General features: G+C 36.0%; 1 protein-coding gene across 1 annotated transcript in view; it reads right to left on the bottom strand.

Annotated features, from left to right (window-relative positions):
• SERINC1 (serine incorporator 1) overlaps nucleotides 1-14434 on the bottom strand; it is a 35442-nt gene that overhangs the window by 8263 nt on the left and 12745 nt on the right. Inside the window, exons 2-4 of the mRNA XM_059177701.1 lie at nucleotides 10730-10891; nucleotides 7707-7876; nucleotides 195-274 (exon numbers count right to left, since the gene is read on the bottom strand). Coding sequence (XP_059033684.1) covers nucleotides 195-274; nucleotides 7707-7876; nucleotides 10730-10891 — 412 coding nt within the window. The remainder of the gene's footprint in view (nucleotides 1-194; nucleotides 275-7706; nucleotides 7877-10729; nucleotides 10892-14434) is intronic.

The following is a 14434-nucleotide window of genomic DNA, read 5'->3' as shown; positions in this document are numbered from 1 at the left end:
TGGTTCACTTTTTATTATTTCACCTTCGTAATCACAATACACAAAAGGAAATATTTTATACAAATGTCTTGATTTTGCCAACAAGAGGAAAAAACAAAACAAAACAAAACAAGTAGTGTTACAGTTCCAAGAAGCAGTTATCTCAGTTTCTTTATAAAATATAAACATCACACAATTATGAAAAGATGTATTACCAGTTGTAAAAGTTCCTTCGGGAATGAAGAAAGCCCCAATAATAATCGCAATTGCTGCAGCAAATTTAAAGAACCAAAATCTGAAAGAAATAGAAATATAGTTTACTAATACAGATTCACTCAATAAATAGTTTCATATATGAAATCTTTTAAGAGCATGTGAAAAAAAGTTTATGTGACTGTTTAGGACTGTTTTAAAAAAGAAAGATAATTAATTCACTATGAGAAAATGAGAATATTCTATATTCACAGGTTTACTTTAAATAATGAATGGGTAAGTGAAATTTAAGGAAGAAAACAAATGAACAAAATAAAAAAGACCCAAAAAACCCAGACTTTATATACAGAGAACAAACGAGTGGATGCCAGAGGGAAGGTGGGTGAAATAGATAAAGGGATTAAGAGTACACTTATCCTGATGAATGCTGAGAAATATATAGAACTGTTGAATTATTATATTGTATACCTGAAACTAACGTTAACACTGTATGTTAACTTTACATGAATAAGAAATTAAAAATAATATGTGAAAGTATAAGGTGCACTATACAAATGAACAGGTTTTATAAACACATGATAAATGCTCCATCCAAAACTCTGGTAATAAAAAAAAACACTAGCTTTTAGGACATCAGCATCTTGATGGCAAAGAGCCTATTTTTTGGTTCCCCTGTTCTTAACAACTAATTAGGCTTCCAACCATTAACAGAAGGGTCTCTGTGCAGCAGAATATGAGATCAAGAAACATTTAAGAGGAAAATCATCTCCAGCACCTGTGTATTTGGTAATAGGCAGACAGACTCTGGTATGGGCTGCAGAACTAATAAACACCCCTAACCCCTCCTACCTTTTCCCAGTTGGGGAAAACCTAGACTGCTGATGTATGCAAATACCCATGAATGAGAGACAATTTATAAAAGTCTAGCTCTCCTGAGGGAAGATTCCTGCATGGCCTGTATGTGTGTCAGGGAGATGAGTTTCAGTGCAACAGAGAGGGGAAGAGAAACTTTGTCAGTACCACCCCTACACGATGGCAAGAGAGTATGGACACTACCTGGCAGCAACCACTCCCCTGGGGCAAAAGGAGAACTGTTGAGTGACAGCTACTCCAACCCTGTGGGACAATTCTAAAGAAACCCATTTCTCTCCAGAAGCACCCAGATTATGGAGGCAGGACCTCCATGACTAAGGGGGAACAGGAAATGGGGAAAGCAGCAGCAAAGAACATCAAAAAGCATTAAAGGAACACAGTTTCTGCCAATTACATTCAGGATTTAAGCAGGAAATATGTTCACAAGTCTCTGGGAGATCCTCAGCCAAGGATATTTCTGCTGGCTGTGTGGGACTCTAAACACCTGGAGTACTAAACCCACTCTGCAGCCAGCTCTCTGTGTGTGCTCCCAAGTGTGGCAGAAAGAGCCAATCCAGAAATGAGAAGGGAGGGAAGGGAGAAACCAGAAACTTCAGCCATAGTGCCACCTTCTGGAAAACAAACAAAAAAAGACTTCCAGTAGCCAGTGAGGTGAGTTTTTTTAAGAACCCGAGAAGTCATAAAAGCTTAAGACTTCTTCCACAAAAGGGAGCAAGAAGTATGCAGCCAGTGTATAAATACAAGGTCACAGAGAACTCTTGGGATCAAGAGTACACCGCATCTGAAGGCAAACAAACAGTAGAGACTTGAGTTATCTGCTACCTCAAGCAACAACACAAAACTATAGGGAACAAGAAAACACTCCCATCAACAGAAGATAATAATCCAACAACTGAGCTCAAAGGCACAGTATCTTGTAATCTAGTGAATAAAGAATAGCAGCTGCTTTAAGGAAACTCTATGAGCTACCAGAAAACACAAAAAGACAAAATCAGGAAAAAAAAATACATGAACAAAACGAGAACTTTAGCAAAGCCAGAAACCGTAAAAAAAAAGAACCAACATCTGGAGCCGAAGAATATGATGAAAGAAATGAAAAATGCAAGAGAGCACTTGCAGCAGGGTACATCCAATGTCCAACAGAATCAGCGACCCAAAGAACACAAATTTTGAAATACCCCCATAAGAGTGAACAGAGGAAAAAAGAATGAAAAAGAGTGAAGCCAGCCATTTGATCTATGGTATTTAAATATTAGAATAATTAGTGTTCCAGAGGAGAGGAAAGAAAGAAGGGGGGAAAGTTTATTTAAAGAAGTAATGGAAAATTTCCCAAGCTTGGGAAGTATTATACACCTGAGTTCACAAATCTACTAAATTTATTACTGCTATTATCTCAATGCAAAAGACCCTCTCTAAAACACAAACTGTCAAAAGATGGAAGAAAAAGAATCCTAAAAGCAGCCAGAGAAAAAAGGATCTTAATCTACAAATGATCTCCCACTAAGCTAGCAGCCGACTTCTCAGCAGAAATTCTCCAGGCCAGGAAGGAGGGCAACGACACATTCTAAGTTTTGAAAGAAAAAACTGCCAGCCAAGAATATTCCTTCTACCAGTCATCCTTCAGATATGAAAGAGAAATACTTTCCCAGATAAATAAAAGGTGAGTGCTGAGTTCTTGGAAAAAAAAAAAAAAAAAAAAAAAAAGATTGGTGACAGTCCAAGCTTAAGTGAAAAAATGCTAATTAGTGATATGAAAGTGTATGAACATATATAACAGACTGGTGAAGATAAACAGTAAGATTTAGGAAACTAATTCTATAATATGAAATGTTAATATCTAACTATAAAGGCTAGTAAGAACTATTAAAAAACTACACTATGTTAATACATAATATAAAAATTATTAAACTGACATCAAAACTCTAAAAGGGGAGGATTAATTGGATAGAGCTTTTGTATACAATTGGAGTTAAGCTGCTATGCTAACAGCTTAAAATGGCCTGTTTTATCTAAAAGATGTTTTAGATAAGCCCCACAGTAACCAGAAAGGGAAAGCCTACAGTAGGTTCACAAAAGATAAAGGCAAACAAGAAGCAAAGAACACCAATTTACAAAAGCAAACAGAAATGGAGGAAAAAGAAACAACGGAAATACAAAACAATCAAAAAGCAATAAGTAAGGTAACATTACTAAGGCCTTACATACCAATAATTATTACCAATAATTATTACCCTAAATGTGTATATGACTAAATTTACCAATCAAAAGGCATGGTGTGGTTAGATGGATAAAAAACCAAGACCCAACTATATGCTGCATAGAAAATTCACTTCAGATTTAAGAAGTCTCCCAGGCTCAAAGTGAAGGGATAGTAAAGGATATTCCATGCAATTGGAGAGCAAAAGAAGTAGGGCTAGCATACCTATATCAAACAAGAAAACTTTAAGACAAAAAAGGTAACAGGAGGGATGCTTGGGTGGCTCAAGTCAGTTAAGCGTCTGTCTACCTTTGGCTCAGGTATTCCTGGGATCAAGCCCCGCATCGGGTGGGCTCCCTGCTCAGCCAGGAGCCTGCTTCTCCCTCCACCTGCTCTGCCTGCCGCTCTCCCTGCTTGTGCTCTGACAAATAAATAAAATCTTTAAAGAAATAAATAAATAAAAGGTAATAAGACAAAGAAGGCTGTTAAATAATAGTAAAAGGGCCAACTCAATTCTCCATGAAGATACAATCATAAATATATATATACCCAACATTAGAACACTTGAGTATATTAAGCAAACACTAACAAAATTTAAGGGAGAAATGGGTAACAGTAACAGTAAGAAACCTCAATACCCCAAACTTTCAGCAATGGATAAATCCTCCAGACAGAAAATCAACAAGGAAATGCTGGATTTGAACAATATGTTTAGGCCAAATGGAATGAACACATTTAAAGAACAATCCATCCAACAGCAACAGAATACACATGCTTCTCAAGTGCATACGGAGCATTCTCCAGCATGAAGAGATCACATGATAGAACCCCAGAAAGTCTTTTTAAATTTAAAAAGACTGAAATCATACCAACTTTTTTTTTTCCCCAATGACAACAGAATGAAACTAGAACGGAAACCTGGAAAATTTCCAAGCACATGGAAACTAAACAACACACTCCTGCAAAATCAAGAGATCAAAGAAGAAATCAAAAGAGAAATTATCTCTAAACAAATGAAAATAGAAACAACATAATAAATAAAACATACAGGACACTGCAAAAGCAGTTCTGAATGGGTGAAGATATTCGCAAATGACTTATCAGATAAGGGCTAGTATCCAAAACCTATAAGGAGCTTTTCAAACTCAACACCCAAAGAACAAGTAATCCAATCAAGAAAGGGGTAGAGGACATGAACAGACATTTCTGCAAAGAAGGCATCCAGATGGCCAACAGACACATGAAAAAGTGCTCAATATCACCCGACACCAGGGAAATACTAATCAAAACCACAATGAGATGCCACCTCACACCAGTCAAAATGGCTAAAATTAACAAGTCAGGAAATGATAGATACTGGAGAGGATGCGGAGAAAGGGAAACGATCCTACACTGTTGGTGGGAATGCAAGCTGGTGCAGCCACTCCGGAAGACAGCATGAAGGTTCCTCAACAAGTTGAAAATAGAGCTACCCTATGACCCAGCAATCGCACCACTGGGTATTTACCCTAAAGATGCAAATGTTGTGATCCGAAGGGGCACTGCACCTGAATATTTAGAGCAGCAGTGTTCACAATAGCCAAACTATGGAAAGAACCTAGATGTCCATCAACAGATGAATTGATAAAAAACATGTGTATATATACATCATCTTAATATATATTATATATATATAATATATTATATATATATAATAATAATAATAATTTGAGACACAGGATGGGGGTCTGGGGGGAAAATGAAACAAGATGGGATCAGGAGGGAGACAAACCATAACAGACTCTTAATCTCATAAAACAAACTGAGAGTTGCTGGGGGGAGGGGGGTTATGGAGAGGGTGGCTGGGTTATGGACATTAGGAAGGGTATGGGATATGGTGAGTGCTGTGAAATGTGTAAACCGGACAATTCACATACCTGTACCCCTGGGGCAAATAATACACATTATAGGTCAATAAAAATAATTAGTAAAAAGATAAAAAAATAAAGAAAATAAAACCTGCATTAAAAAAAAAAGTTCTGAGAGGAAGTATATAGTGAAAAATGCATATATAAAGAAAACAGATCTCTAATAACCTTAACTATATACCTCAAGGACTAGAAAAAGCGAGGCCAAAGTTAGCAGAAGCAGGGAAATAACAAAGATCAGAGTGGAAATAAACGTGATACAGAACAGAAAAAAAATAAAAAAGATCAATGAAACCAGAGCTGGTATTTCAAAAAGATAAAAGTGACAAACCTTTAGCTAGACTAAGAAAAAAAGTACTCAAAATCAAAAACAGGAGACATTACAACCGATTTTATGGAAATACATTCATAAGAAACTGCTTGAAGAATTTTACGTCAACAAATTGCATAACTAGAAGACATGGATAAACTCTTAAAAACATACAACCTATCAAGATTAAATCAAGAAAAAGAAAATCCATTAAAAGATGGGCAGAGGAACTCAGCTATTTTCCCAAAGACATACAAATGGCCAAAAGGTATTTAAAAAGGTGCTTAGTATCACTAATCATCTGGGAAATGTAAATCAAAGCCATTATGAAATATCATCTCACACTTGTTAAACTGAAATGGCTATCATTAAGAAGACAAGAAGTAACAAGTGTTGACAAGGATGTGGTGAAAAGGAAACCCTTGCGCACTGCTGGTGGGAATATAAACTAGGTCAGCCACGATGAAAAACAGTATAAAGTTTCCTCAAAAAAAATTAATATAAACTACCATATGATCTAGCAATTCCACTTCTAGTCACATATCCAAAGGAAGTACAAACAAGATACCAGAAAGATACCTGCTCTCCCATGTTTATGGCAGCATTATTCACAATAGGCAAGATATGAAAACAACCCAAGTGTCTGTCAATGAATAAAGAAACTGTGGTATAGACAGATACACAATGGAATGTTATACAGCCACAAAGAAGAAGCAAACCCTCCCATTTGCAAGGACATATATTAACTGTAGACATTGTGCTGAGATAAGCTGAAGAAAAACAAATACCACATGATATCACTCATAGGTGGAACCTAGAAAAGCCAAGCTTGTTCATTGAGAAAAGAATTCTCTATTGAGAGTAGAATGGTTACCAGAGTATGGGGTATGTGTGGGGGGAAACTGGGACAGGTCATTAAGGGGAACAAACTTGCAATAAGTACATAAATCCTGGAGATCTAATGCACAGCATAGTGACTGTAAGCAGCAAAACTGTATTACAGACCTCAAAGCTGCTAACTGTTCTTACCCCAAGAAATAAGTAATCACTAAGTGACATGACTGAGGTGTTAGCTAACCCTACAATGGTAATAACACTGCAATATACAAATCTATGAAATCAACATTTTGTAGGTGCTAAATCTACAATGTTATATGTTAATTATATCTCAATTAAAATGAAAACACATGTAAGGAAAATGGTTAAGTGTGCTACAAGCATGCTACTTTGAGTAGAGTGTTATCTCAGCGAATAGCTGTAATAGCCGTTCTGTGATGCACGCTGAAAAGTGTTTAAAAACACATTTAATAATTATAGTTGTAAAAGTGCAAATAAACAAATACCAGTGACTACAAGAACAAAATAAACAAAATAAATTCAACCTGGCACAATGTATTTTTCACTAACATTTGTATTTCTCACTTGCTCATTCTTCCTGTCTTAGTAATAAATAAGCAACAGCAAATATTCAAAAAAAATTTTTTTTTAATTTATGGGAAGAAAAGAACAGATAAAATTCAAAACATTCAAATTAAGTACCGGAAGTGATGCTCTTCATTAAGGAAGATTAGTAAAAAGGACCCTAAAGTTTTTTTCTAGATTGTCTACTACAACCAACCATTTAGAAAATCACCCTGCTGAGGATTAAAATTTTTCATTTTGGTCGCACTGTAGTTCTAAGTAACCAAGTTCAGTTTCATGTAGTAGTAACACTGATCTACCAAGAACTACAAGGAAAAGGAAGAATGAATTCCCTGTTATTAGTAACAGATATGGCAGTTCCCTGCCACCTTTTAAAATTTATTTAGAGGGAAAGAATGCACAAGCAGGATGGACAGTGAGAGAGGGAGAATTGCCAGTAGACTCTACACTGAGTGTGGAGCCCGAGGCGGGCTAAATCTCATGACCTTCAGATCATGACCTGAGCCAAAACCCAGAGTCGGGTGCTCACTGACTGCCGCACCCAGGTGCCCCAGTAAATCCTCTTTTTATCATGAACTATAAAACATCATGCATCAGAGATTATACCAATAAATGACCCAAGGTTACTATTTAATATTTATATTTCTAAAATCTGATATTCTCAGTAAAGACAAAAAGATATTTTTACCTGGTCATTCATGAATAACAAATCTGAAAATTGCATAACTTATTTTATAGTTTCTGTAGACAAACTAAAATAACTGAGAAAACACCACCTAGACTTTTGTATTATTCAAAGACATACCCATTATGCACTGCAGCTCTTGGATCACTGCTACTCTTCACTTTGATCATTAGGAGAGAGAGGAGAAGATAGAACATAGCCAAGCCAAAGCACAAACGGTACACAGCTTTATAGCCAACCAAAATATTACAAGGAACAATGCCTTTTTCATTTTCACAAAATCCAGGAATCTAGAAAAAACAAAGAGTTTATGATGTCGAATTTTTTCAAATAAAGACAAGTTCTAGGTAATCAGATAGTTTTCAGGTTTAGAAAACAGAAATATGCTTTACAGTTTCTGCTGAATATGTAAGCAAGGTAAGTCTGGAACATTTTCATCAGCTAGATAATTAACTTTCTTTTCACTTTTTTGAACCCATGATAAACTATAAACTGATCCAAAACTGGATGTTTATTTTGACTTGCAGACTTAGTCCAAATGTCCTAAAACTTGCATTCTCCTGTGATATCTCAAATATCTGTATAAGAAAGAAATACAATCAATAAAAGCTCAAGGAATTATAAAGTTAAGTCAGCTTCTAAATACCAAGGAAAACAACGATAGCTTCTTGAAGCCAATGTGACCTAAATACATTTTGAGTTTTGTTCTCTTATTCTACAGGTGTTATTTTTGATAATGAATTGATCTGGATTAAAAAATAGCTGCCACTGATTTATTTTAACTTAGAAATCTGAAAAAAACTGGATGGCCATTACTGAAAGTCACACTGGAATCTGAACACACACATACAAAAAACAAAACAAAAGGACCTTAAATGAAATAAATGGGAGCAATCCTCAGAACCACATACACTACTACTACATATGAGAACAAATTTCCTCTAGAAAATGTTAAAGCAAATGGATATGCCAAATATGACTGTTAATTTGTGCCTTTAAAACCAAGAACTTATAATTGTGTTTAAGCTAATGGACAGGCACTACTTCCTTTTGCTAGCTCCTGCACAGTCTATAAACCCTTTCCTGGTCTCACTTAAATCTCACCTTTCCAACCCAGTGTAAGCCCTAGGGCAGTATATACTTACCCATACTCACTTGCAACACGTACACAACTAGACATCCTTAATTATCCCACTCCCTTGTGTGGTAGCAGGACACTACCTGGCAAATTCCCATCACTAATTAGTCAGGTTAAGATCAGTCAGGTTAAGCTAGTTCAGTAACAATCCCCAAGTATCAGTGGCTTAAAACAGCAAATATATAGTTCTTGCTCTTGTGCATGTACATAACTGGTTCTGATAGTCACTTCAGGAGTCCAGGCTGTTGGAGAAGCCACCATTTCAAATGATGTACATGTTGTGACAAATTGAAAAAAGGAAATCTTCTATCAGTAAGTAGAAGCTGATAAGTATTTCTTCAACTCACAACTCACTGATGAATAAGTATTAAAGACATGGCACTCTAGGAAATGCAAATCATTGATGACCTTCAGAAAGCAGAGAAGCAGAAACATTTGGTGATGAGAATTAACATCTACCATCTAAACTATTTAAAACCACAGTCAACTGGATCCATGACAAAACCTTATGTCTTTTGCTTATAGCCAAGGATGACATTAGCTGGTCATCCACATTTACTATGTACAATGCTAGCTCTTTTAAAATCGTAATAATCTCATTTTCCAAACTTTCACCATCTTTCCTTATCCTAAAGCCAACATCAAGCAGATACTGTGCTTTAAAACGGAAGTCAACTGCCATACTATCCTCCTCAACCTCAAATTTTCTGTTATCATTCATCTTGTCTTGGTGGAAAGCCAACTTTTGTAACTTCTCTTGATCACCTCCTCCCTCTCTCCCCCATACAGATTAAAGCTCATATCAAAATATAAATGACTAAATCTCATCCTTAACTCAGCTGCCCTCTGAGACCATCATCTTTGTTACAAAACTCCTCGAATCAGCAGTTTATAACTACTAGATACATTTCCTCACAGCTATTTGGGTCTCCTTCCACTTCTAATCCCAGCACTCTAAAGAAATCACTTTCTCAAAACACTAATGATATACTGGCTGTCAAATACTTTCTTCCTAAGGTCTGCACAACAGGGCATTCACCTGTTTCACCCCTTTTCATTGTTCCTTCTAAAGCTCCCTTTTCTCTACCAACCCCTTTCAATAACAGCTTTTGTAAAAGTTACAGTCTGCTCACTTTGAATGGTCTTCTTCAGCATATGCTGCCATGGTTTCAACTTTCATTTCCATTCCCAAAACACCTCCAGCTAGGATTTCTTTTTTGTTACACACTTTTTTGTTACATACTAATTCCTGTTAGATACACACACACACTTTCTTGAACACCTATGTGGTGCAATATTTCTAAGTCAACGTTTTATAAACTAAATGAGTATTTTCCTCATTTCCTTTTATAACCTGACTCCCTGAAAATAAATTTTTTTAAAATAAAACACATCACCCCCATTCCCCACCATGGTTAACAGTAAGTTTCCTGCTAGTTGTCCAGAATCAGAATCTGGGTATTATGTATGACTATCACTGCCAGTTTTCAAATCCAGATTCAGTTAATTCTACATTCAGAAAAGCTACTGCTGGCCCCCTATACAATTCTTGATTACATGACTAAAAGAGCCTCCACATTTAACTACCTGACTTCTAATTATTAGACCAGTCTTCCTAAAGCATACATATTCTGCTCAACAAGCTCTTTATCCTCATTTTGCTTCCTATTTTCAATCTCTGCATATAAAAGTTCTCATTCTTAGAATGTTGCTTTTTCCATGAGACCCAGAGTTCTGATATTTAACTGGTTAGAATTACTTATTTCTCCTTATTACCACAGCACATTTTCTGTACAACCATCACAGAAGTTAAGCTTATATTAGTCTTACATTGCCTTTCTTTCCTAAAAGACTATTAGGATTACTAAAACTGGAATTATAAGTTATCTTACTTTGTACATTACAATTTCAAAAACCCAACAACTGGTTTTAAGCATACTCATTACAGGTTCAGTTAATCAATTAAAACAAAACAAAACAAAACAAAAACAAAAACAAAACTAACCTTATTGAGTTGTTCTTCCATTCCTGGTATCAGCATTACACAAGCTACACACACTCCAACAAGAAGGAAAAGTGCATAGATCAATCTAGTTACAGTAGAGTTGTTTCCACTAGGACAGCATCGACACAGCAAACATGGGGCACTGCCACATAAACATGGTATCTGGGGAAAAGAGTATTAAAAATTAGTATGTTTTAAAATGATACACTGAGAATTTGTTTCACCTACTCAAAAAAAAAAAAAAAAAAAAGACTGATGTTAAAGTAATTACCAAGGAACAAAATGTATTCGGTTCACATGTAATTATCCACAACTTTCTATGTACTTTCTGTGTAAAGATGGGCCAAAGTCAAAAATAAAAGTGTTTGACCGCTAAATCAATTAAAATAAATCAAATCAGCTAAAACAATGGGAAAAAAAAAAAAACGCAGCAAAGTTCAGCAAAAACAAACAAAAAACCCTGGGATAATAACAAGCCCATCTCTGGCTCCTGTCCTCTAGCCCCCAGGTATCATACTGGTGAATTCACAAAATTCTGAGAATTCTCAAATACCCTAGAAGAGAAAAAAAAAGGGAATTGGTATCCTTATCTTTTCCTCTTCTGAGATGGTAGTAGTGAAAACTGAGGCTAGCTAACTTTCTCCCCTGGAACTCCACAGTAAACTACTGGAATATACCAGGGAAACCGGGTAATTCCCTCACCAGGAGAGATGAACACTGATTAGTGAATCTGTCAATATTTCAGAAAGGTTAAGCATTAAGTGTTCTCACAAGGATTCACCATAACCCTGGTTGAGCTCCCCATACTACCAGACTTCAGAAAGTTGGACAGACTAGTATATTCCAAACTTAGAGCTGCAGCTCTGGGGGGAAAAGTCTCAGAAACCAAGGGAAGGGAGTATGGCAGCAGTCCTACACACTACAGCAACCCATATAATGCAGAGACAAAGCTGTTTATAGCAAGCTTAAGAAAGAAAGAAATAAAAGTCATAGCAACTATGCACACATACTCTAGCAAAAGAAATAAATAAATAAGCACAACCCTCAGGGAAGTGGAAAAAAGGATGAGGGAGAGACATTCGAAGAATCCTGCCTGAAACAAAACAAAACTTAGTAAAAGGAAATTCTGTACAAGCGTTTTACCTAAACTACAGAAAAATAACAAAAAGCAAATGTAAGAGTTCAAAACTGGAATGGGAAAAGAATAAAATAAGATAATGAAAAAAGAAAGTCTAACTTAAAGAATACTATCAAGGAACAAAACAGACACAGCTGAAAATAAAATTACAAACAGAAAAAAGGTTGAGATAATTACTATAAACTTAGGTCATGATGGGAGTTAATAGTGACCAGACATACTATACTGCCTTAATCAATGGAAAAAGTTAAACAAAAAAATGGTTTTTCAGACAATTAATAATAGGCAATACACGACAGTAATTTCTGAGAAAGGAAACAATGTGAACTCCATGACTGAACTGATCCATCTTTCTGCTTGGGGAAAGCTTCCAGAACAGGGAGGAGAATCTAAGCAGGGGCCAGCAGTCCACCTGAATTAAGGAGACAATTGGGAGCTGGAACAGAATAGGTCACTCAGAAAAGTAAAGGCAGTTAGAGTTTACAGGGCAGAATCCTGGAGAAAAGAAAGCTACAAAGTGAGCTCTGGAAATCTGCAGAGGCTTCAACTTGAATCTTCAGCAAAGCACTTCTCACTGCAACCATCTGAATAAAATACCCAAGGAGGGGAAGAGATGGTATTCCCACCAGCCAGTGGAAAAACCTTGTAATCCAAGAGGCAATGAGTTATAGGCTATTACTCAGAATAAAAGTAAGGCATAAGATTAAAGGCTACTCCAGTTTCGCTTAACAAAGCATAAAGGAAACATCAAAAACATCAAATTTTCTTTAAGTAACTCACCTATGCCCAAGAACAAAGCCTCCAATATTTTCTTTTTAAAATACAAGTACATCCAACTCCATGAAAATAAAATTTACAATACCTGACATCTAATAAAAATTTGACAGTTATGCAAGAAAGTAGGAAAATACAACTTTTTTTTAAAGGTTTTATTTACTTATTTGACAGAGAGAGATCACAAGTAGGCAGAGAGGCAGGCAGACAGAGAAGGGGAAAGCAGGCTCCCGGCTGAGCAGAGAGCCTGATGTGGGGCCTGATCCCAGGACCCTGGGATCATGACCTGAGCCGAAGGCAGAGGCTTTAACCCCCTGAGCCACCCAGGCGCCCTAGGAAAACACAACTTTTAATAAGAAAAATCAATCAGTCAAAATAAATCTGATTAAACACAGATGACTGAATTATAGACAATGGCATAACATTACTATTTTAACTGTACTTTATACTCTCAAGGAATATGAAGGAGATTTTAAAAACCCCATCAATATGTTAAGGAGAGCCATAGAAGATAATATAAAAGATCTACACAGAACCTGTAGAAATGAAAAATAAAATAAACCAAAAAATACTAATATACTGCAAAAAAAGATCAGTGAACCCCAAAACACAGCAAAACAAGTGAGACAAAAATGCTAGTATAAAAATGAAAAGAGCAACGTTGACAACTTCAAGCTGCCTAATATAAGTGAAACTGGAGTTCTCAAAAGGGGAGATGACCAGAAGAGTGCTACTGAGGAAATAATTGTCAAAATATTCCCCAATTTAATCAAGATTATAAATTCCCAGATCCAAGCTCAATGAAATTCTAGAAAAATAAGCATGAGGAAAACCATAACAACTTATACCACAAACAGCTTAAAAACAACCTTAAATAGAGACGTATTTAAAAAGCAGGCAAAAAAATTAAGGTTTTTATATATATAAAAACAAAGGAATGGGTCAAATTTAATTAAAAAATGGCTAACATTAAAAAAACCACAAACAGGGCGCCTGAGTGGCTCAGTGGGTTAAGCCTCTGCCTTCAGCTCAGGTCATGGTCTCAAGGTCCTGGGATCGAGTCCCGCATCGGGCTCTCTGGTTGGCAGGGAGCCTTCCTCCTCTCTCTCTCTCTCTCTCTCTCTGCCTGCCTCTCTGCCTACTTGTGATCTCTCTCTGTCAAAGAAATAAATAAAATCTTTTTTAAATAAAAAAATAAATAAAATCCCCACAAACAATAAAATTTTAGGCTCAGGGAAAGTCTTTCAAAAATGAATGTAATATAAAACCACTTTCAGACAAAGGACAAAAGAATCCAAAACTAGCAGACCTGAACTACCAGAAATGTTGAAGGAAATCCTTCAAGCAGAAGAAAGATCAGACCAGACAGCAGATCTATATAAAAGGAATTAAGAACAATGCAAATGACAAAATACAAGGAAATCCTTTAAAGGATAATTATCCTTTTATTATGTTCAGTTAGCCACTTACAGTACCTATCCTTAGTTTCTGATGTAGTGTTCAATGATTCATTAGTTGTGTTTAAAACTATTAAAACGATTAAAACTAAAGCAAAAATACTGTGGGTAGTTATAACAAAGGTGGAAGAAAAATAATATGATGACTGCAAATAGCATGCAAGAGGAGACATTCAAGACATTCAACTTTATACTACTGCACGATTATTAAATTGTAAGTGGCATGACTGAATGAATGAATGAATGAATGAAAATAGATTGTAGAAAGTTAAAAATGAATAATATACACCCTAGAGTGACTTCTGAGAAACTCAAGGCAAAGAAGTATACTAGTAA

This window comes from Mustela lutreola, chromosome 6 (genome assembly GCF_030435805.1).
Source record: "Mustela lutreola isolate mMusLut2 chromosome 6, mMusLut2.pri, whole genome shotgun sequence".
Classification (NCBI taxonomy): Eukaryota; Metazoa; Chordata; class Mammalia; order Carnivora; family Mustelidae; genus Mustela; species Mustela lutreola.
The sequence above is the reverse complement of the archived record's forward strand: the minus strand, read 5'-3'. Positions and strand labels throughout refer to the sequence as shown.